General features: G+C 44.3%; 1 protein-coding gene across 1 annotated transcript in view; it reads right to left on the bottom strand.

Annotated features, from left to right (window-relative positions):
• Positions 1–20,719, bottom strand: part of LOXHD1 (lipoxygenase homology PLAT domains 1) — a 201,941-nt gene that overhangs the window by 14,748 nt on the left and 166,474 nt on the right. The window contains exons 35-43 of the mRNA XM_040421148.1: positions 13,828–13,982; positions 13,284–13,493; positions 10,364–10,502; positions 9,681–9,889; positions 9,405–9,590; positions 8,514–8,641; positions 8,084–8,201; positions 7,299–7,476; positions 2,447–2,632 (exon numbers count right to left, since the gene is read on the bottom strand). Coding sequence (XP_040277082.1) covers positions 2,447–2,632; positions 7,299–7,476; positions 8,084–8,201; positions 8,514–8,641; positions 9,405–9,590; positions 9,681–9,889; positions 10,364–10,502; positions 13,284–13,493; positions 13,828–13,982 — 1,509 coding nt within the window. The remainder of the gene's footprint in view (positions 1–2,446; positions 2,633–7,298; positions 7,477–8,083; positions 8,202–8,513; positions 8,642–9,404; positions 9,591–9,680; positions 9,890–10,363; positions 10,503–13,283; positions 13,494–13,827; positions 13,983–20,719) is intronic.

The following is a 20,719-nucleotide window of genomic DNA, read 5'->3' as shown; positions in this document are numbered from 1 at the left end:
CAGAGATAAAGACGTCTGGATGAAGTTCCGCCATCATCCCATATTGTAAACCGGCGGCCTCTTTTTTGAAATCTGTGACTAATGTTACACAATAATGTGTCCTGTAATGGGGTACGGCCGCATTGTGTCCGATATAATACATACATAGCGTCAACAGTATGAATTATACAGGCGAGTGAGCGCGAAGGAGAAAAAGAAGGGACAAGGAAAACGCTGAATGGAGTGAAGTCTCTGGAGATAAAAGACAAGAGGCTACATCAAAGAGAAAAACTGCTACAATAAGATAATATGAAAGACTGAGCGAGAGAGACCGCGCAACACGTCGTGAACTCTACAGGGAATTTTTACTGTAAAAAAATAAAGCATAAAGGAAAAAAATCTGAAAACGAGTCCACATCTACTAATGAGTGTAATTATATTTTGTAATTGTGGCAATTTTGTGCAATTAGGTTTACAGAAGTTATGTGCTCCTAGCCCAACAAGGGGCACGACTTAACAGAAAATGGGTGTGGCTTTGCCAGAAAGAGGAGTGGCCTAACATGCAACATATTGCACCAGAATTTGGGTGCACTTCACCACCAGTTTTAAAAATAGCCAAACGCTTGCTCAGCTATTTCCTCCAGTCCCAGAGCAGTGAATGGGGAGGTGGCCACACTTGCTCGGCTATTTTCGAAAGTCCCAGAGCAGTGAATAAAGGTAGGCCGCAGATGCGCAGCCAGGGGTGCACCTAACCTTTCTGCTGCCTAAAGCGAAAACTGAAACGACCCCCCGCTCCCCCATGCCAATAACCTAACCCTTTCCCTCCAGCAATACTGTTAAAGACATACTTGGAAAACATTACATACAGAGCTATAAAACATACAGGGTAATACAGCGCCACATACTGTGCCCACTGTGCTTCCCAATACTATACTGCAGAAACAGATAACCCACCTTCCACTGCCCCCCTCTTGCCCCTACCTCGTGCTGCCTGAAGGCAATTGCCTCATCCCGCCTCATTGGTGGTGCACCGCTGCTCTCCCTTCATTTTGAGGGCCCCATTCTGGTGGGATCCACACCCATCTGACACTGATGGCAGATCATAGCAATATGCCATAAATGTTGAGATGGGAATACCCCTTAAAGCTGTCAATACACTTAGATACCTGACTTCCCTGTACATATTTACGCTTGACTCGGCTTACCGTGCATGGACTTTCAATGGGGAGATGGGAATAAGATTCTGTTAGACACCTCTGGTGACAGTTTATCACTTATGGGAACATATATTGGGGGAAAGTCTGGTGACTTCCATACATAGCAGATGTTCAACCAATCCTGCTTAAATCGGTGGGTTCTGGACACATTTAGAAAGTGAATTTGGAAGAGGATCAATGTTACTTATTTGCCTATATTATGATTTTGATGTTGTTTTTGTGCTTCGCTGTAAATTTAAATGGGTTTTCTGAGACTTTAATGCTGATGACCTATCCCCGTGACCCCTGCCAGCTGTTTGAGAAGGTAGAGCGGCGCTCGCAGTAGCTCTGTGCCCTTCTCCAAGTTTTCCTAGATCGAGTAACGATGCGTTCATCGGTCATATGGCCTAGGTGCAGATCAGACCCGTTCAAGTGAATGTTGCTGAGCTGCAATACCAAGAAGCACAGATGCTATACAAGCAGGGCCGGTGCTACCATAAGGCAGACCAAGCGGCTGTCTTAGGACGCACCCTGGGGGAGGGCGTAAAAATGTGACATGGAGGGGAGAAATGTGACATGGAGGGCTGATGTGACATGGGGGCGTGATTTGACATGGAGGGGGAGAAATCTGACATGAGGGGCTTTTGGCTGACGTGGGGGGCTTTTGTCTGACGTGGGGGCTTATGGCTGACGTAGGGGGCTTATGGCTGACGTAGGGGGCTTATGGCTGACGTGGGGGGAATGATGGCTGACATGGGGGCTTGATGGCTGACATGGGGGCATGATGGCTGACATGGGGGGGTTGATGGATGGGGGCTGATGTCTGACATGGGGGTCTGATCTGAGGTCTGATTAACATTGGTGGTCTGATTGCTGGTCTGACCTGAGGTGTAATGGAAAATATATAGGTGTGTCTTAGAGGGCGAAAAATACGGTCCTCAAACCAGCGATTGTCTGAAGCAGAGAGAAGATACCAGGACCACACAGAGGAGGAGCCAGCTGCTGAAGACGGGACCAGGGCCAGGTGAGCTGCGAGGGGGGGGGGGGGGGCATCAAAATGTAGCTTTGCTTGTGTTGGCAAAAATCCTTGCACCGGCCCTGTATACAAGGTACGGCACTGTGCTTGGGGAGTACAGAGAAGGCCACGGCGAGCACCACTGCCTTCTCAAACAGCTGATTGGCACAGGTCCCGGGTGTCAGACCTCCATCCAGAGGATAGGGCATCAGTATTAACGTCTTGAAAAACCTCTTTAATGAGAATTCATCCTTACCTGAGTTGTCATGCCAGACACGCACTTTGCACAGGTCTCCCAAGCTCAGCATGTCTTGAAACCGGAAAGTGTCCATTTGATTCCTCTCAAACTTGTTAGAGTTATTGGACTGTTTCAAGGCGAGTGTCCCACTGTCTCCATTCTCTCCAAAGATCACAAGAAATACATTGGCATCAGTACCGGCACCTGTACACAAAGGGAACAATATAATGTATTCTGTTGGTTATTTTTCTCATTTTAGTAAAGAAATTTGGTTGATATGTATAAGAGGAACATGAAAGTAAAAAAAAAGATAAGATGAGAGAAAAAGACCAGCCAGATGGACCATGTTTTCCCTTGACTTAGCTTCACAATCTTTCTCAATTTCTTCCAGACCTACAGTCTCTTAAACTGCATCTAGAATTTGGCCATGGACAATACAATCATACTTTATAGAGAAATATTTTATATTTTCTAGACCATGGCCTAACAAGTTCCATTAAAACAACTGCTAACTATTTTTGGCGAGTAGATTTTGTCCCTAATGAATGAAGGGTGAATCATCAGAAGCTGCCCCTACATGGCCTCAGTCCCATCCCAACCATTGCATGGGGCTATAATATCAGACAGACATGCCCAGCTATATGTGTCTTATTTGGTGCTCAAACCATGAGTGTTTCTCCAGAACCAGGCCCGTTCTTGAGATCAAAGGACATAAGTGGCCCTCAGTATATCTCAAATTGTCAATTCTGAGGTTATTTTGTAAAAATAATCCCTGATGACGCTTGTTTTTTTTGTTTTTTTTTTAACAAACGACTGCAGTCACCCTGGAAATGCTTGGAGGATCTTTCGATGCTTTGGATGGCTGCATAACTCCATAGTCCCTAGTTTCATTATTGTACATTATTAAAAAGTATTTTGCTGACAAGAGAATTAACATTCATGTTGATGGCCAGATTGTCTGACCACCATTCGAGACATTACATTTGCAGTTCTTCTTAAACTTTCAGACTGACAATGATTTGATATCCATGGAAAACATAATAAGGTCCATGTGGTTTATGCCATGTTGATCCAGAGGAAGACAAACTCAAATGCTGCCTTGGACCAATCTAGTTTTCTTTTTTTTTTCTTTTTTCTTTTTTTTTCTCCTGTCTTCAAAGAGACATATCTATTGCATTATTCATCTTCATTAAAAAAATAAAAATAAACTATTTGTGGGGTGAAATGGAAAAAACTAAGATTTGTATGTTTTGTTTTTATGGCACTGTGTATTGGATCATTTTCCTCGATAAATAAATGACCGGATTTACTTTTTTTGAATCATTTGTTTAATTCGGTTATCCTTATCTACTTTTAGGACTTGTGTGAAAATCTGATCTAGTTGAGGTCAAGTTTATACAGAAATATAGAAAATTCTGAAGGATTCACAAACTTTCAAGCACCTCTGTATAACCCCATGATCTTTTTTTTTTTTTTTTTTATTCAAATTTTTTCGAAGGCAAAGTGACTAAAAACAGCAATTATGGCATTATACCTTTTATTTTTATGACGTTCACTGTGCGGGATAGATATTGTCATATTTTAATATTTTGGTTGTTTTTGAACGCACACTTATGTTTATTGTTTATATTTTTTCATATGATAAATGTGAAAAATATATTATTTTTGCATTTTTTGTGTGTTTTTTAATATTTAAAAAAATTATATATAACTTAAAAAATATATATATTTTTCATTCCTCTTAAAGACTTCTGCATTGCAGTGCATTATGTCTGTGGTGTCATCCTATTAAACTTCTATCATGGTGTTATGGTAGTACTAAGATGACAGGTTTGAGGACTTTCATGAAAACCTCTCTGCACCCTCCCGATTGCATAATGAGGGGGTAGGGGCTCCTAATTTTGTGTAACCAATGAGATGTCATGGTTATGGGGGTTTAAATGGCTGAGATCTCTGATTCCCACTGTTGCAGGCAGGTGTCAGCTCTATAACTCAAAGTGGTGTGCAAAATAAATTAATTGACCTCCGAGTAACTACTCTCTGCATCAAGCCCAACTCATTGCTCTTCCCAATGAAGAAGAGCCCGATTGGGAGATCCCTGTCTGTCACCTCAAATACCTTGATAGACTTACAGTAATGGGTTATCTATGCCAGACCACCCCTTTAAACATATAAAATGTACATTCTTGAAACTTACAGATCTCATCTTAGTAGTGTTGCGGCCAGCTCTACAGCACAACCTGAAAATTTATATTCATTGACATGGATATGCCTTTTCTCTATATGCAGGCGCTTGGTTTATGCAGGGTGGACTCTACAGAGAGTTGGCTGTAGTTTTAATGCTCATTTAACCAGAGATATTTGAGCAGAAACAAGCAGTTTTATTCAATTCTCTGGTGTGTTTTTTTCTAACATCTTCCATAATTGCTCATCTCTGCAGCCACTTTGTCATTTAGTAGGAACTATATTGTAGCCTTGTGGTTTCTCGCGTTCATGTCTATTCCCCAGCTGACCAGTTTTAGAAAAATATCTTTATAGCAATCCACAATAATGTACTATGATTGCCCTCAGCCGCTATTCAGCTATGGATTTTAGGGGAACTGGTGATATTTAGAGCCTTAACATGAATTTTCACCCTTATAAACCACTTTGTTTTTGTTATCAGTATTCTTTGTGGATTCATTTCTTTCTATATCATATATATTATAAGGGTTGGCCACAGGGACGTAGCTAAAGGTTCATGGGCCCTGGTGCAAGGGCAAAAATTGAACCCCCCCCCCCCCTATTCCTTCCAAGCCAAATTCTTGACCTAACCCCTTCCCTCCAGCCAGAGGTGTAACTTGACCATTATGCACTTTCTATAATACTGGTGCAGGGCCGTCTTTACCAAGGGGCAAAAGGGGCAGCTGCCCCGGGCCCAGTTGCTCCTGGGGGGCCCAAGGCAGCTGCCTCTTGAGCCCTGCTAGCCACTGCTCCGGGTGTCAGGCTGTCAGCTACACAGGGGGTGCTGCCATGCCATGCCTGCCGGCACTCCAGCCAGCGAACTGTGTCTGTGAGAGCTGTGAGTGTGATCTAGGACCTTAGATGACATCATCACCATGTGACCAGTAACCTAGCAATATTACTGGTCACATGGCTATGAGGTCATCACAGGTCCTATCAGGAGTGTTGCAGGAGAAGTTTGCCTTAACTGTGGAGCTTTTTTTGTGAAGATTACATCAGAAAAAGGTGACAGGGGCTGTTATGCTAATATACTGTAAACTATTGTATAGTGGGGTGCTGTATAATGTGGGGTGCTGTATACTGTGGGGGGCCTGTATACTGTGGGGGGCCTGTATACTGACTGTGGGAGGGGTGTATACTGTGGGGGGGCTGTATACTGTGGGGGGCCTGTATACTGACTGTGGGGGGCCTGTATACTGTGGGGGGGCTGTATACTGTGGGGGGGCTGTATACTGTGGGGGGCCTGTATACTGTGGGGGGCCTATATACTGTGGGGGGCCTATATACTGTGGGGGGCCTGTATACTGTGGGGGGGCTGTATACTGTGGGGGGGCTGTATACTGTGGGGGGGCTGTATACTGTGGGGGGCTGTATACTGTGGGGGGATGTATACTGTGTGGGGGGGGCTGTATGCTGTGTGTGGGGGGTGTCTGTATACTGTGTGGGGGGCTGTATACTGTGGGTGGCCTGTATACTGGGGGGGGCTGTATACTGTGTGGGGGGCTGTATACTGTGTGGGGGGCTGTATACTGTGTGGGGGGGGGCTGTATACTGTGTGGGGGGGGGCTTCATACTGTGTGGGGCCTGTATACTGTGTGGGGGCCTGTATACTGTGGGGGGGGGGGGCCTGCATACTGTATACTGTGGGTGCTGTATATTGTGGAGTGCTATACTGCTGTACTGTATACTGTGGGGGGCTGTATACTGTATACTGTGGGTGCTGTATAGTGTGGAGTGCTATACTGCTGTACTGTATAGTGTGGGCGGCTGTATAGTGTGGGGTGCTGTATCGTGTATAGTTTGGGGTGCTGTATACGGTGAGGTGCTATACTGCTCTACTGTATACTGTGAGGTGTTGTATACTGTGGGGTACTGTATACTGTGGGCTGCTATACTGCTCTACTATATACTGTGGGGTACTGTATAGTGTGGGTTGCTATACTGCATACTGTGTGGTGCTGTATACTATAGGGTGCTATACTGCATACTGTGGGTTGCTATATACTATAGGGTGCTATACTGCATACTGTGGGGTGCTGGGGTGCACTGTAACACTAGGGTGAGCCGAGCCCTGGTCTGCTTCCTGCAGAGCGGTGCCCACTTCCAGCCTGAGCCCAGCTGCCCAGAGCACTGATCCCGAGTCTTCGGAACTGGAAGTCATTCACTGTACTCTACCAGATGTGTGGATATTTTTGTGTGTGTTGTGGTGGAGGGTGTGATTGCCTTTAAGGTGTGGGAAGGTGGGATCCAGGGGGCCCAAGTAAATTTTTGCCCAGGGTCCAATCAATATTAAAGACGGCCCTGTACTGGTGTCTTCTTATGTGGTACAAGGGTCTTTGGGCCTCCTCATGCTCCTGGGCCCGGCAGAGACTGCTACTTCTGCACCCCCTATAGCTACGCCCCTGGTTGGCCACATTTTAGACCCTGGTTGGCAGTTTATAACTTTCAACATGGTGTCGGTTATGTGTTGCCTGGCTGCCTGCTCTTTTGCGCCAATGCTGACAGTGGTTGAAAGCGTTCAGTGCATGCCCACACGCAGGAGGTTCAGCTGCCTGTATCTGCGCAAGCGCTGAATGCCTTCAGACACTGCTCAGTACTAGCTCAGATTAATAAGAAAGTAATAGAGGACATATAGCCATGGACACACCTGAGACATCACTTGTCTTCACTTGTATGACGTATGTGGTGGCCTCAATCATTTCTTCCTCATCGACCACAGCAGCCATCTCACAAGAAAGGGTTCTCTTCTCGCCTTTAGTCTTTGAGAGCCATTCTCCATATGTAAAAGATGTCTCCTCTTCTGTCGCTGTGTTCTTCAGTATAATCTGCACAGAAGACACATTTTAGAAGAGGTTCAATGTTCAGTTTGGCTGTTGACGAAGGCTGACCATAAACTATAGATCCCGACGCTCCCATACACATGAACGCTGGGTTAGCCAAAAATGCATGTGTTCTCAAGAGGAGAAGGGAGCAAGACTCTGTGACAGCTTCTCTCCCCTAAAAATAAAGGTTTGGGCATGTTGAAATCAAACAGCCTGGACATTAATTATGGACAGATTCAGTCCTGAAAATGTATCTCAGATTATTTTGAAATAAATGCTGTCAAGGAGAATTGTCATAACCAATTGCTAATTTATTCAGGTCCAGGAGGAATAAGAGAGGAGCCATACAATGTAGCTTAAGATACAAGACTTTGAAACAAAGCAAACCAACCAATAGTTGGTATAAAGTTACACAAAAGTGTCCACACATTCACCCCATTTATCTTCCAGCCAGAGCCACTAATATAGATCTGGCCAATCTTTAGACTGCTTGTCTACATTTTCGACATTGGTAAATCTGCTTCATTGAACCAAGAGCCCCCACTTCTGTCATCAAAATCTGTACATGACCTATCAGGCTTGGGTTATTCCATTATCAACTTTTTGTTACCTTTTTAAGATTCCACTCAGGCCGGCTACCCTTCCCATCTATACGGATCCTCATCTTCTTGAAAGGGGCAATGTCAGCAATCTCCATGATAAATGTGTCTTTCTGGCCTCTCTCAAACCTACAGGTAGCAATGGGCAAACAAGTTTGTTACAGGCCTATGGAGCGCAGAGGTTCTCCTGACATGAGGTCTTCATTGTTTACCCATTTACAGTATTCTCTGTTATGACCCATTATGGCCCATGGAGATCATGGTTAGAAGAAGGAGCATGTGGAGGATCTCCAAAGACAGTAATGACATAAACATCAATGAACTGTTGCCCCAGTGTTATTGCACCAGTGCCCCACTGAGGAACCCATTGATTGCAAAGCCATGGAATGCATACCCTTCCCCACATGCATCATTCACTAGATCAGAAGCCAAAATACTTACCTGTCTCCACATTTTGGCAAAAGCATTTCCTCTGTGTTGCCACTGGCACCAAAACATATCATATAGATATTGGCATCTGTCCCACCATTAGGAACATCCCCTGTGATCACAGTAACCTCATAAAGAATCTGGAAAATTTGAAAAGAATACTCAGTTTGGATCTTAGCTATTTTACAGAAATTTGTCTGCCAAACTAATCTTTGTGGACAGATCGCGCAAACAGCACCCAGTGCCATTTTACAATGGCAATAATTGGAGAAAATAATAAGGAAGGAAGGAGATGGAGGATCACATGACCCTTAGGGAGATTGCCAACTGAATCCTGGGAGGTCCTCCTGCTGAGAACACCATTACACATCATTCTGATAGCATATGATGTGGCTATGTCTGCCAAAAAGCAATTTCAGAAGAGACACAAGCCAGTAATCAAGCTGTATTAGGGGCACACTACAGGCAGAGAACATGGAATTAAAATTGGGTAGATTTTAGGGCTTTATCAGGGTAAGCTTAGCATAGAGGGTGAAGGACTGCACACTCTGAGTTGTGTGTTGTTTTATAGTTCAAGTTGTAAACTCTTATTTTTTTTCTGTATATGGGCAGCCAGATATTATAGTTTTTTTGTAAAACTATGAATTTAAAGTTTCTACAGTTCATAGGCTTATTGCCAGCACCCCAACAATACAAATTCTGCTGCAAACGCTGAGCAATCTCCCCTTTAAATTTTTTCTAAAAGCCACATCCACGCTATTCTGATGCTGCTCCAAAATAAAAGGTATAATTTTTCCAGGCTTATTCAACATCAGAACCAGCTGGATCTCCACAAGGAGAATCACTATCTTCCAAGAACAAGTTTAGACTTCGGCAGTAGTGATGAAGAAAATTACACCATACCTTTTGGGCAACCGTGACGGCAGTTGCATCCAACATGTTGAAAACCCGAGCAGAAAGTCCATCGCCTCTGTCTTTGGCAAACCAACATTTGCATGCAAAGTTGTACAATACTCCTTTGGTAGGCACACTAAGTTGTATTTCATCCACTAGCCAGCAGCTCTCAGGAGTAGCACCATCGTGGCCCAGCTATAGACAGAAACGTTAAGTAAAGAGCAATTTGCTCAGGATTCTTTTCCAAAAATGACACATGAAGGTTACCTGGTAAATTGTTCTCACCTCCATTCTTTTAACTTCTCCAACATCTAATCCCACCACAGAGAACTTCTCAACAGAACCAGGAGCAAAGCTCTTCTTGCCCTTGGGTAGATCTAGCCACAGGCGCTCTGTTCTTATCTTCTGAGGACCCATAATGATCACATACGCTCTGCTTTCAGTGCCGGCATCTCTATCCTGACCCGTGGAGATGGTAATGTGGTAGGGGATCACTGCAATGCAATTATTTACTGCATCAGTTCAAAATAAACAAAAGGGAAATAGCCGGTCTTGAGTCAAAAAAGGAACTATGTCTTGATGATGTTTATGTGCTACTTAAAGCGACCCACCATGCTCTCCCTTAATTAAGTCTCCTTTGCCTCAGTAAATGTGCAGGAATGACCCTATGCCCATATTCTCCCACTGGTGGTTTAGTAATTTTTGCCCAGCACTTGCCATAATAGAAATTACCCCCTTCATGCATTGACTTCCTCATAATCCTGTGATAGCCATATTTAACCACAGCAGCCAACCTGAGGAGACTGAGCTGCGGGGGAAGAGGAGCAGCATGAACCAATGAAGAGACTAGGAGTGTGTATCTGACCATCTCATACTCCCTGTAGGCTCTGTAGCTAAGCTGTAGTCAGAGACCACAGCTCCGTCCTAATGGAGGTCCCTGATGATAGGTAACACATGTGATGTCTTACTTAGTCCATCCTGTAAGGATCCATCTATGCTGCCTTTGGTCTTCAAGTTGGCATTGTTATCCTGGCTCCTCAGACTCAGAGAAGAACCCCAGAAACTTTTGGATGAGCTGACCATGCTGCTTCTATCTCCATCATAATCCTGAAATAACAGAGTAATAAGAACAAAGAAGACACCATTGACTCCTCCTCAGTATTGGGCCTCATGCACATGACCATGTCCGCAAAACCAAACCGAATCAATCATCGCAATACAGACAAGAATAGGATACGTTGTATAATTTGCGGACATACACATGTAGATAGCACATGGTTGACATCATCAGTGTGCTGTCCGTTTTTGTTTTTTTGCGGCGCTATAGAATGGGTCCGTGTGTAATTCGCAATAAATGCGGATGGGACACGAATACAAGGTACGGTTGTGTGCATGAGGCCTTATAAACTATACACACACACAAATCTTCACAGGGGACGTTTCACCAGGACAGGATACATCAGTCTATCCAAAACAACCCCAAACCAAGTAAAGACCTCACCATGGAACCCAAAGGCATGATTAGAAGCCCCTGAGCCCTAATGCAAAATCTGAAACAGGGCCCACTTACCACTGGATATTTACAGTATAACCACTGTGTCTTCTTATGTGGCCAAAAACCTTTCCGTCCCCACAAGTACAAGCCTGCAACCCCTATAACTAAATTCTTGGCAGGATATAGGTGTATAGGTGCAAAAAGAGTAGAAGTAGTAGTGTCCACAGTAACATAGCCACTGTGTAAATACAGGGCTGCCAATGTAGTTAATTTTTTATGAATTAGGTTTTTTATTTCGGTAAACCAGTGGTCCCCTTCAGATACCACACAGAGAAGCAGCCTCCCCCACAGAAAAATAAATAGGTATATTAAACCTCAGGAGAGAAACACCATGCAGCCTGCTCCATGCTGCAGGAAGTAAAGTAACTGAGCAGCCAACATAAAACCTTTACAAATCACCAGTTAGACTGCACATGGAGTACTGTGTGCATCTGTGAGCACCAGGACACAAGAAGGACATAGCAGTGCTGAGCAAGTTCAAAGATGGCCAAATATTGTAATAAATGGAATGAGTGGACTGCAGTACCAAGAAAGATTATAAAAACTGGATTTATAAAAACAAATAGGGCTGGGGGGAGATCTAATAACTGTGTGTACATATATCAGGGGGCAGTACATAGATCACTCCCATCATCTATTTATACCCAGGACTGTGACTATGACGAGGGGACATCCTCTGCGTCTGGAGGAAAGAAGGTTTGTACACAAACATAGAAGAGGATTCTTTACGGTAAGAACTCGGAGAAAACGTCTGTAAGTGGGTAAGTAACTGGCTCAATGATAGAAAACAGAGGGTGGTTATTAACGGTACATACTCAGATTGGGTCACTGTCACTAGTGGGGTACCTCAGGGGTCAGTATTGGGCCCTATTCTCTTCAATATATTTATTAATGATCTTGTAGAAGGCTTGCATAGTAAAATATAAATTTTCGCAGATGACACTAAACTGTGTAACGTGATTAACACTGAAGAGGACAGTATACTACTACAGAGGGATCTGGATAGATTGGAGGCTTGGGCAGATAAGTGGCAGATGAGGTTTAACACTGACAAATGTAAAGTTATGCACATGGGAAGGAATAATGCAAGTCACCCATACATACTAAATGGTAAAACACTCGGTAACACTGACATGGAAAAGGATCTAGGAATTTTAATAAACAGCAAACTAAGCTGCAAAAAACAGTGTCAGGCAGCTGCTGCCAAGGCCAATAAGATAATGGGTTGCATCAAAAGGGGCATAGATGCCCGTGATGAGAACATATTCCTACTACTTCAAGTCACTGGTCAGACCACACATGGAGTACTGTGTACAGTTCTGGGCTCCAGTGAACAAGGCAGACATAGCAGAGCTGGAGAGGGTCCAGAGGAGTGCAACTAAAGTAATAACTGTAATGGGGCAACTACAGTACCCTGAAAGATTATCAAAATTAGGGTTATTCACGTTAGAAAAAAGACGACTGAGGGGAGATCTAATTACTATGTATAAATATATCAGGGGTCAGTACAGAGATCTATCCCATCATCTATTTATCCCCAGGACTGTGACTGTGACGAGGGGACATCCTCTGCGTCTGGAGGAAAGAAGGTTTGTACACAAACATAGAAAAGGATTCTTTACGGTAAGAGCAGTGAGACTATGGAACTCTCTGCCTGAGGAGGTGGTGATGGTGAGTACAATAAAGGAATTCAAGAGGGGCCTGGATGTATTTCTGGAGTGTAATAATATTACAGGCTATAGCTACTAGAGAGGGGTCGTTGATCCAGGGAGTTATTCTGATTGCCTGATTGGAGTCGGGAAGGAATTTTTTATTCCCCTAAAGTGAGGAAAATTGGCTTCTACCTCACAGGGTTTTTTTGCCTTCCTCTGGATCAACTTGCAGGATAACAGGCCGAACTGGATGGACAAATGTCTTTTTTCGGCCTTATGTACTATGTTACTATGTTACTATGTTACTAAGAGCAGTGAGACTATGGAACTCTCTGCCTGAGGAGGTGGTGATGGTGAGTACAATAAAGGAATTCAAGAGGGGCATGGATGGATTTCTGGAGGGTAATAATATTACAGGCTACAGCTACTAGAGAGGGAGTTATTCTACCTGATTGCAGTTGTGAAGGAATATTTTCCCATATAATTATGAAAATTGGCTTCTATGTCATGGGATTTTTTTGTCTTCCTCTGGATCAACATTGCAGAATGGGAGGCTGAACTGGATGGACATATGCCTGTTTTCTGCCTCACAAACTATGTGACTATTTTATCTTTAATTCTGCTCCACCTGCGGGGAATAACAAAACAGTCTGATCTTCTCACTGTCTCGTGTCCATATACCTTTTCATATAAAATCCTCTCAATCCTTTTGTCTTCTTTTTTGGTGGAGAGCCAACGTTCGCACAAGAACAGGTACGTCTCCTCTGTCACTTCGTTCAGGACCTCCACCCTCTCCAGGTACCAGTCAGGGCTTATCATTGCGTTATCATGGCGGATCTTAAGCTTATAGAGAGTGCCCAGGTCCACAGCTTCTATGATGAATTTGTCCACCTAGCAACAAACATTTCATTTAGCATCTGTACAATATTTTCACATGATTTCTATTCTTCTGTTAATATATGGAAACCATCAATATGCAGATTAGTGGCTGCTGACAGATCCCATCATGGATCTCTCTTTATTTTAATTGTGATTTGTGAGAATACCCATGTTAACTCAGGTCATAGCAAAGGAATGTCGTATGATATCCACATTAGTCATTCATGTGTTATGGAGTCAGGTTTTATATGTCTTTATCTATTGTAGTGGTGTAAAAGATCCATCAACAGCAGCTCATTGATAGTTTCCAAGTAAGAATAGGAGATCTTTCTATAAAATTAGTTACCTGTCCTCTCTCAAACTTGTTAGAGTTAGTTTCAGATTTGCTGAGTTTTCTTTCCCCAGTGTCCCCAAGATCTCCGTATACGGTGAGAAAAACATTGGCGTCAGTGCCGGCCCCATAGATGTCCCCAGTGTACACCGAGACATGATATATGTGAGCTATAAAAGAGGTAAAGAGGTTATATCACCAATATCCAACAGTCAGATACATGACTACCTATTAAATATGTATCTACCATCAATGTCATCTACCTGTCTATCTATCTATCTATTCCCTTACCTATCGCTGTTAACATGTATCTACTTACCTAGCTTTCTACCTACCTATTTATCTAGCTAGCTATCTATCTATCTAAATCAAATAGGCTTTATTGGCAAGACTAAATAAATATTTGCATTACCAAAGCAAGTGGGAAATAATTTGGTAGGGATGGAGGATGGTGATGGGGACACATCTAGGGTGCGAATATAGGAGTCCATGGCATATCAGGCTATCAGGCTCCTCTCAGTCTATGGCAGGCACTGACATATTGTGCTGCTCTGGTCGCTGTGTTCTCCTCTTCCTCCAGCAGTATAGAGAGTCTCTCTTCCTCCTCCATGGAGGTAAAGTCTGGCCAGAGATCAGACAGCCTCCCTAGCGTCACCCATGATGCTAGGGAGGCTGGTCACCGTCGCGGCCTGCTATTGGCTGCTCCTCCTATCGCCGGATGTTTTGATCTCTGCGACAGGGCGATTCAGCAGCAGATGTGCAGGGATCCGGAGAGATGCAGGTGCTGGGGAGAAGATAAATATGCTCTGGAGAAGGGGTATGGGCATTCAGGGGGTCATTATAGGGATTGGATAACCTGTTTAAAGAGGACCTTTCATGGGTCCGAACATTTTAAGATAACTATCTGGACATGTATAGCGGCGCCCAGGGATCTCACTGCACTAACTATTATGCCTGGGCGCCGCTCTGTTCGCCCGCTGTGGCCCCGTTACCTTCTCCCGCGCTGTATGGTAATTGCTACTATCGGTAAACCAGGGAGGAGTCTGCCCTGTTTCTCCCTGGGCGTTCCTTCTCCCTGGCTGTAGTGCTGTCCAATGGCAGCGCAGAGATCACAGCCTGGGAGGTTTTTGACAGGTCCGTTGCCTAGTGATGGTATCATGTGACTCCTCACATGATTGCTGTGTACGCCGTTTGACTACCCGCCCAGTGTGGGGAATGAGCATGCCCAGTTCGCCTGTGTTGCCGTGTGGCCATATTGGATGTGGGCCGCCGATCTCCGCATACCCAGAACAGCTCGCGGGATGAAGCTTGTCTCGCACATGCGCAGTGCCGAGTTCCGGACGCCGAACGGGTCCTGCGATCTTCCGCTGCACATGGGACATCCAGAAGTAAATATGTTAAAGATTTTACTGTTTTGTCATTAACACAACTAGGGGCACCTGGCACTGATGATTGCCTTATGATATGCATGTATCACAATCATGTAGGTGGATGTTTTTTAAGTACTATTGGTGACACTGTTCTATATATAATACAGTGTTTGAACGCACTGTGTACAATTTCACTTTATGATGTTATGTTCACTGGAATATTTTACAGTTTTTCATGTAATTGATGTATAATCATGTAATGAGATGGTTGTAAATTTGCATGCTTTATAAGCACCTGATGTTGCACTGACCACTATGGCTTGACAAAGGCTCCAGTGAGAGAGCTGAAACGTTGCTGTCCACATGGGTCAATAAACACCCTTTTTTTCACGGATAACTTGTGTGCTGCCTTGGATTTTTCCTTCTGTATATCCAAATTTGGACCAGGTCCCGTGGCCCTTTTCAAGGTATTGCACCTGCTGATATATTGTGTGCTGCTCTTCTATTTTTTTTACTTTATCTATCTATCTATCTATCTATCTATCTATCTATCTATCTATCTATCTATCTATCTATCTATCTATCTATCTCATATCTATCTATCTATCTATCTCATATCTATCTCGTATCTTTCTATCTATCTATATATCTATCTATCTCGTACGTATGTATCTATCTATCTATCTATCTATCCCATATCTATCTATCTCATATCTATCTATCTCATAATAAATTTGATAAAATCATCAGGTTGGTAAATGAAAAAGTTGATCCCAAAAATGTAATAATAGTTTTGGGGGTCATGGACTGTGACCTAGACTTTGCCCACAGGCCCCAGTCACGGACTGTATAGAGAATGTTCCCAGTAGAGAGATTCCTCCGGGAACAGATGGATGAGCCCTGACTAACAATACAGGTTAAGTCGCCTCAGTGCAGCACATTAGCCCCGGCTTTTGTTATGTGTGATGTCTGCGAGCCTCCCCCCTCACCATTCCCAACATTGATCAGTATAAATGAAGGAAGTCCAGACTGAGCGAACACAGAAGCAGCTGCTATATCAGTAGCAGGGAGGGGGAGAGGCCACCATCTTAGTGCTGCTCCTGTAAATCTCTGCACCTGCAGATACAAGTGCATAGTTTACAGGCCCAATTCTCCTTGCCCAACACTGATTAGGACTGAAATAAATTACATTCAGAAAGTATTCGGACCCCTTAGCTTTTTTCACATTTTGTTAACTTGCAGCCTTGTGCTAAAATAAAATACCCCACCAAACTAAGTAATCACGGGAGAAGGTCCTTGGTAAAAGAGGTGATCAAGAGCCCAATGGTAACTGAGCTGAGCTCCAAATATCCTGACCTTCCAGAAGGTCAACCATCACAGCAACACTCACAGGCAAAAGATGCATGAATGTTGCCTGGTGTTTGCAAAAAAAAAGCAGCTAAAGGACTTTGGTCGCAATTGTAAGCATAATATCTGGAGGAAAGGAGGCACCGTTCATAACCTGTCAAATACCATCGTTACAGTAAAGTAAGGTGTTTGCAGGATCATGTTCTGGGGGTGTTTTTCAAAAGCTAGGACAAGGAGAGCTGAATGGGGCAAAGTACAGAGATATTCTTAATGGAAACCTGATCCAGAGTGCTCTGGACCTAAGACTGGGCTGAAGGTTCACATTTCAACAGGACAATGACCCTAAGCACACAGCCACATAGGAGTGGCTTAGGGACAACTCTGTGAATGTCCTTGAGTGGCCCAGCCAGAGCCCTGACTTGAGCCCAATCAAATATCTCTGGAGAACCTTGAAAATGGCTGTCCACTGACGGTCCCCATCCAACCTGACAGAGCTTGAGAGGATCTGCAGAGGAGAATGGTAGAACATCCAAAAATCCAGGTGTAGAACCTTGTAGCATTATCCCCAAGAAGATTGTAGGCTGTAATTGGTGCCAAACAGTGGCGGATTAAAATAGGGACGTTCGGGTCGGCAGCCCCGGGCCCAGCACTGCTGGAGGGCCCAACGCCGACCCGAATGCCCACATACTGCGGCGGGGCACAGGAGCGCATAGCTCCCTGTCCGGTTGCCGATAACCGCCATAGGCTTCAGGCCTAGTAGGCCTGAGGCCTATGCGGTAGTGAAATTCCGGCGCAGGAGTGCGTGATGATGTCATCGCGCGCCTGTGCTGGGACGCAGCACTGTGACGTGTGCATGTCTGCCTCATCCCGCCTTCCTCTGCGAGCAAGCGCCTGGCCCGGGACATAGGTGAGTATTTAGCTTTTTATTTTTTTTTCATTTTTTTATTTCATGTGCCTACTTTGGGGGACATGTGGGGGGGGGACACACACAGGAGGACATATTAGGGAAGAGACATCGAGTACATGGGGGGGAATGTGGGGGCTGTGTGGGGCCAAATTATTATGGGAGGGAATACTATGTGGGGACAAATTACTATGTGGGGGCAAATTATTATGGGAGGGACTACTATGTGGGGGCAAATTACTATATGGGGCTGTGTGGGGCCAAATTATTATGGGAGGGACTACTATGTGGGGGCAAATTACTATATGTGGCAGTGTGGGGGCAAATTACTATGTGGGGGCAGTGTGGGGGGAAATTAATATTGGGAGGGACTACTATGTGGGGGCAAATTACTATATGGGGCTGTGTGGGGCCAAATTATTATGGGAGGGACTACTATGTGGGGCAAATTACTATGTGGGGGAAAATTATTATGGGAGGGACTACTATGTGGGGGCAAATTACTATATGGGGCAGTGTGGGGGGAAATTACTATGTGGGGGCAGTGTGGGGGCAAATTATTATGGGAGGGACTACTATGTGGGGGCAAATTACTATATGGGGCAGTGTGGGGGCAAATTACTATGTGGGGGCAGTGTGGGGGAAAATGCTATGTGGGGACAGTGTGGGATAATTGCTATGTGGGGACAGTGTGGAGTAATTTCTATGTGGGGACAGTGTGGAGTAATTTCTATGTGGGGACAGTGTGGGGAAATTGCTATGTGGGGACAAATTACTATGTGGGGGCAGTGTGGGGGAAACTATTGTGTGGGGGAAATTGCTATGTGGGGACAGTGTGGAGAAATTGCTATGTGGGGACAGTGTGGGGAAATTGCTATGTGGGGACAGTGTGGGGGAATTGCTATGTGGGGGCGGTGTGTGGGAAATTGCTATGTGGGGACAGTGTGGGGTAATTTCTATGTGGGGACAGTGTGGGGGAATTGCTATGTGGGGACAGTGTGGGGAAATTGCTATGTGGGGACAAATTACTGTGTGGGGGCAAATTACTATGTGGGGGCAGTGTGGGGGCAAATTACTATGTGGGGGCAGTGTGGGGGAAACTATTGTGTGGGGGAAACTATTGTGTGGGCAGTGTGGGGGAAATTGCTATGTAGGGACAGTGTGGGGTAATTTATATGTGGGGGCAGTGTGGGGGAAACTATTATGTGGGGGCAGTGTGGGGAAAATTGCTATGTGGGGACAGTGTGAGGAAATTGCTATGTGGGGATAGTGTGGGGAAATTGCTATGTGGGGGCAAATTACTATGTGGGGGCAGTGTGGGGGAAATTACTACGTGGGGGCAGTGTGGTGGAAATTACTATGTAGGGGCAGTGTGGGGCAAATTACTATGTAGGGGAAATTACTGTGTGGGGGCAAACTACTGTATGGGGTCAGTTTGGGGGAAATTACTGTGTGGGGGGGATTACTATATGGGGCAGTGTGGTGGAAATTACTATATGGGGGTGTTGCTATTGGGGAGGCAGTGTAGGGGAAATTCTATTATTTTTGGGGACACTATACAGCGATTATTGCCTGGAGCACAATAGAGGGTGGTATTATTACTGGGGGCACTCTAGGGGACATTATAGCTGCTGTGGACACTATAGGAACATTTGGGGTAATTTATCAAACTGGTGTAAACTAGAACTGGCTTAGTTGCCCATAGCAGCCAATCAGATTCCACCTTTCATATTTGACAGCTCTTTTGGAAATCCAGTTCTACTTTACACCAGTTTGATAAATGACTCCAATTATGTCTATAGTATAGTACCTGGGGCATTGGGGAGCAAAACGGGCACAGTATTGGGGGTGGCAGCAGGATGACACTGTGGGGACACCAGGATGAGGAGGTTGATGGAAAAATTTAGAAATCTAACGTGTCTGTGTTACAAACTGTAGAGACGAGATGTGGCTGAAAGAATTTGCCATGGTGGTCTGGGTCAAATGGAGGAGAAGAGGAAAGAGAAGGTCTACATGACAGGAGATGTCACTGGATGTAAGAGGTATGTGGTGCTGTATTCTCCTCCATGTCTTTTTTATTATAATTATATGTATTTTAAATTTGCCGACCAAATTTTTCAGTTTAGGACCCAATTTGGAGTATTTTTTTTTTAGTCTGAAGATGTCATATGGCCTAGGAAGAGACTGTGGCGCTCATGAAGCACCGCAGCCTCTTCATACAAAAATAAATAAACTAAAATGGAGGGAGGGGCCCAAGTTGGGTAGAGAGCCCCGGGCCTATCATGCACTTAATCCGCCCCTGCTGTCAAAGGGGCTTCAACTAAGTCCTTAGTGAAGGGTCTGATGACTTATATCAGTGCAAGATTTTCGTTTTTCCTTTTCAATAAATTTGCAAAGATTTCTAACATTTTCTCATTATGAGGTATTAAGAGCAGAATGATGGAGAAAACTTAATTAGTTTTTTTTATTTTAGCACAAGGCTGCAACATAACAAAATGTGAAAAAAGTGAAAGGGTCTGAAGGCACTGTATATGAGGCCTCTGCTGCTGTAAGAACCTGTAGTCTGTTCAGTGATAATCAGGGGAGCTCTGCCATAGTGTGTCTTTATCTATATAGGGGAGTGTACATGGAGTGGGGGATAAAACGCTTACGGTAATATATTTTCAGCTCCCCTGCCTCTTGTGAACCGCATGCACAGAACTCCCAGAATAGGACTTGTCTGCAGAAATGAGTACATTTTCAGCATTGCTTGTTCACCAAATAAAATCGACCTTTATTCCAGACATTTAAAAGATGCTACAGACACTTGAACCATTGATACGTTTTACGTGTTTCGACACAAGGTCTTAGTCATAACCTGCCATATTGAAATGCGCAAACCGTATCAATGGCTCAAGTTTCTGTAACATCTTTTAAATTTCTGGAATAAAGATGGATTTTATTTGGTGAACAAGCAGGGCTGGAAAGGTACTCATTTCTATGGAGTGGGGGATATCACAACATCAAAATCAGCACCGCTATGTCCTGAATCCAGAATGCAGACATGGCGTGGTAAGGGAAAGAATCAGTAGAAAAAGACAGTAGGGACAGGTTACGCATTACATGTGTGTATGCACTGTATACAGTATGTGCTGTACATGTGTGTTGTATGTATGTGTCTTAACTCCCTGCCCCTTCACCTCCTTTTGACCTCTTTCCCCTATAGACCAGTTGTTTCTGGAGTATTGCTGGGTCAACATCCCCCCATCGCTCTCCTCAGCTATTATCACTGATGACCCAGGGGTCC

The sequence above is a fragment of the Bufo bufo genome, chromosome 2, assembly GCF_905171765.1.
Source record: "Bufo bufo chromosome 2, aBufBuf1.1, whole genome shotgun sequence".
Taxonomy (NCBI): Eukaryota; Metazoa; Chordata; class Amphibia; order Anura; family Bufonidae; genus Bufo; species Bufo bufo.
This window is presented reverse-complemented; position numbering and strand designations above follow the sequence as displayed.